This window comes from Propithecus coquereli, unplaced genomic scaffold (assembly GCF_000956105.1).
Source record: "Propithecus coquereli isolate 6110/MARCELLA unplaced genomic scaffold, Pcoq_1.0 Scaffold358, whole genome shotgun sequence".
NCBI lineage: Eukaryota > Metazoa > Chordata > Mammalia > Primates > Indriidae > Propithecus > Propithecus coquereli.
The window spans coordinates 1806993-1809951 of NW_012149263.1; the positions used below are offsets into that span (position 1 = coordinate 1806993).

At 37.0% G+C, this 2959-nt stretch overlaps 2 protein-coding genes across 2 annotated transcripts in view; both read right to left on the minus strand.

Annotated features, from left to right (window-relative positions):
• Window positions 1–2233, minus strand: part of ZFP82 (ZFP82 zinc finger protein) — a 15922-nt gene extending 13689 nt beyond the window's left edge. Inside the window, exons 1-2 of the mRNA XM_012651495.1 lie at window positions 2225–2233; window positions 772–898 (exon numbers count right to left, since the gene is read on the minus strand). Coding sequence (XP_012506949.1) covers window positions 772–898; window positions 2225–2233 — 136 coding nt within the window. The remainder of the gene's footprint in view (window positions 1–771; window positions 899–2224) is intronic.
• Window positions 2234–2236: 3 nt separating this feature from the next.
• The window catches only part of ZNF566 (zinc finger protein 566), an 85279-nt gene continuing 84556 nt past the window's right edge, over window positions 2237–2959 (minus strand). The window contains exon 6 of the mRNA XM_012651496.1: window positions 2237–2292. Within this exon, the coding sequence (XP_012506950.1) occupies window positions 2237–2292 (56 nt within the window). The remainder of the gene's footprint in view (window positions 2293–2959) is intronic.

The following is a 2959-nucleotide window of genomic DNA, read 5'->3' on the forward strand; positions in this document are numbered from 1 at the left end:
AATCATATGTATTTATAGGGAACATGTGACATTTTGATACATGTATACAATGTGTAATGATCAAATCAGGATATTTAGTATATCCATCACCTCAAACACTTCTTAGTGTTGGGAACATTTCAAATCTTCTAGCTATATTAAAATATATAATACATTATTGTTAACTATAGTCACCTTGCTGTGAAATAAAATGCCACAAAAAAATTCTTAGATTTTTAATTTTCAATCATAAAAGTAGGTAAAACTGAATGTGTTTATTAACAAAAGTAATGAGTTCTCTTGGACTGTAAATAAATCTTGTTGATCCTCATCTATAAAATAGGGATAATAGTACCTATCTCAGACGATTATTGCGAAGATTTTACCACTACATAAGTGATATGTGTTCTCTTGACAGTCAGAGAAAAATCAGGAAATAGGGTCTAACTATTTCCTTTACAGGTATAGCAATAAATAACAAAACATCTAAAGCAATTCTGAGTTCAAACACGAAGTGAAACCTGCTTTGACGCTGGTAAGGCTATAAATCATCCAGATTTCAAATCCAGCCCCTTCATCATTAAGGAAGGCATGAAGACCACCTAAGGATGGGGAAGATAAATATGCTTAATGGAGATGCTCTCTTCCAATGAAATAAATCTCAAACCATTCCCTGGAGAATAAGGAGCAGAAATCTGGATAGTTTCTTGAAAGATATTCTTGAAAATTGCAGAGGAAAAAGCTGATGTTACAGAGAACAGAGTCTAAATTCCTAGAGGCAGATAACCTTACCCAGTGAGACCAAGTTGCTGTAGTTCTCTAACATCACATCTCTGTACAAGTCTCTCTGTTCCAAGTCCAGGTATTCCCACTCTTCCTGGGAGAAGACTATGGATACGTCACTGAACATCACTGATCCCTGAAATGACAAACCGTATATTATAATTAAAATGGAAGAAAACTTATTTTAAGATGGAGGGAGAAAAGATGGAAGAGATATTGCAGGAAATGGACCATACAGCAAGCAAACAGGCGTGGGCTGGAAGCCTATAACACAGTGGGTTAGGACATGAGTGTACCTGAAGCAGAGTGCCTATGTGTTCCTGAAGAATCATCCTGTTGCTACAGACATAGCCTCTTATCTACTCTGGCATACCTTTAACTCAAACATGTCTGGGAAAGAAAAAAAATCAGTTTTCCAGTTAAATTAAATACTGTATATAAGCCTTCTGCCTGCTATATGTCTCCCCCATAAATTCTCAAGAAATGTGAGTTCTTTTACACTCTTCTCCTTAAAACACAGATTTTTTAAAAAGCTCCCTATAATATCTTTATCTTAGAAAAGGATCTGAATACAATTAATTTCTTCCGAGTTTATCACAGATATCATAAGCATTTTTCCTTATTATGACAGATTCTTTAATAAACTCCTAAAAAATTGGTTATAGTATAGTCCATGTTATAGATATATGAAACTTAATCATTCTTCTATATTTAGATATTTTGGTTAGACAAAATCTTAAGGTCCTCCTCAATTCTGAGAGTCTATGTAACTATTTATATATCTGGGTTATCTTCTTATCTGCTGTCACTTTCTATCCCTCACTGTACGCATTCCTTGCTTTTGAATTAAAGGATACCCATGCAGCATGATCCAGAATCATAAAGGTGTCATTCTAGACCAGCACATCCTATTCAGCTGTAGGTAGAATCTTGTTCCTGCTGCGCAGCTCTTAGGGATTCCAAGAGAAGATCCCTGATCTCTCTGTATGCAAGACCCAGCCACATTTTTATTCAGTACTAAAAGCCTCACAATGCATGAGATCTCACCATATACTGAAGCTGAGGCCAACGAACAGCAACTCTTATATACTTTGAAAACTCAAGTCTAGAAACCTCAGTTTTCTTATGAATGGTTAAATGGGCCCATCTCTCTCATTAACTCGCAAGGAATGGTCAACTATCTCCTTTAAGGGATTACATTTCTGCCCCATAGCAGCTTTGAGCAGAAGACTGAACACAGATAAGAAGATGCTGAACGATCTGTTCAATGAATACATGAACAACTGGAAAAAAGAGTGTTCATAGAATAGGCATTGTGCTTCATCCCTCCCTGGATTTAGAAGAACTAGAAGAAGTTTTTTGGATGGGGCTCTGATAGGTAGGAAGTTTCAGAACAAAGAAATGTTCACAGGACCTTAACATGATAGTATTTCCAGAAGAAGAAAAAAAATCAGTAACTTACATGGGCCATGGTTTAGAAATTCAAGAACTGGTCAACCAAGAGAAGCATAGAGTCCACAGAAGCCAGAGCTAGGGGGAGGAAAACAAGGCTATGAGATCAGATAGGCCTCAGAACTCCAAAATGACTTGAGTCAATCTGACCTTTTCCCTCTTCTGATCTCACACACACATACACACACACACGCACACGCATGCAGGAGCCTGGACAAATCTAATCCCTCGTTAATTCCAGGGCTGATAAGGGGGCACATTATCTAAACGAGAATCTCCTTCAAAGTCTCACAGCCTGCTTGGATTCACCAAACATAAAGAGAGAAATTCATAAGGACCAAGCCTGGTAGCCACTACCACAAAATTGCTGCACTGGGAGCCCTGCCTGCTTGCAGCTAGGACGACAACTTTCAAACTCCTCGGGGCTCATCATTTTCTATTTCCAATCAGAATCATCCACATTCCTTTTCTGCATGACTTCATTTGCCATTCTCTCTCTTACAACCAAGGCTGAAGAGGCACAGATTCATGCTCTTGGCAGATTGACAATAATAAATAAAATGGAGATTATGATTATATTTGTAAAATATACATATAAATCAGCACAAAGAGGCACTAAAAGGCATCAATGGATAGAAAAAATCTGGAAATACTGGTTACTTCTGCATTGTAATCTTGATTTTCTCCTTTTTGCTTACATTTACTTCATAATTTTATATGGCTGTATATATGCTTCAAATATATA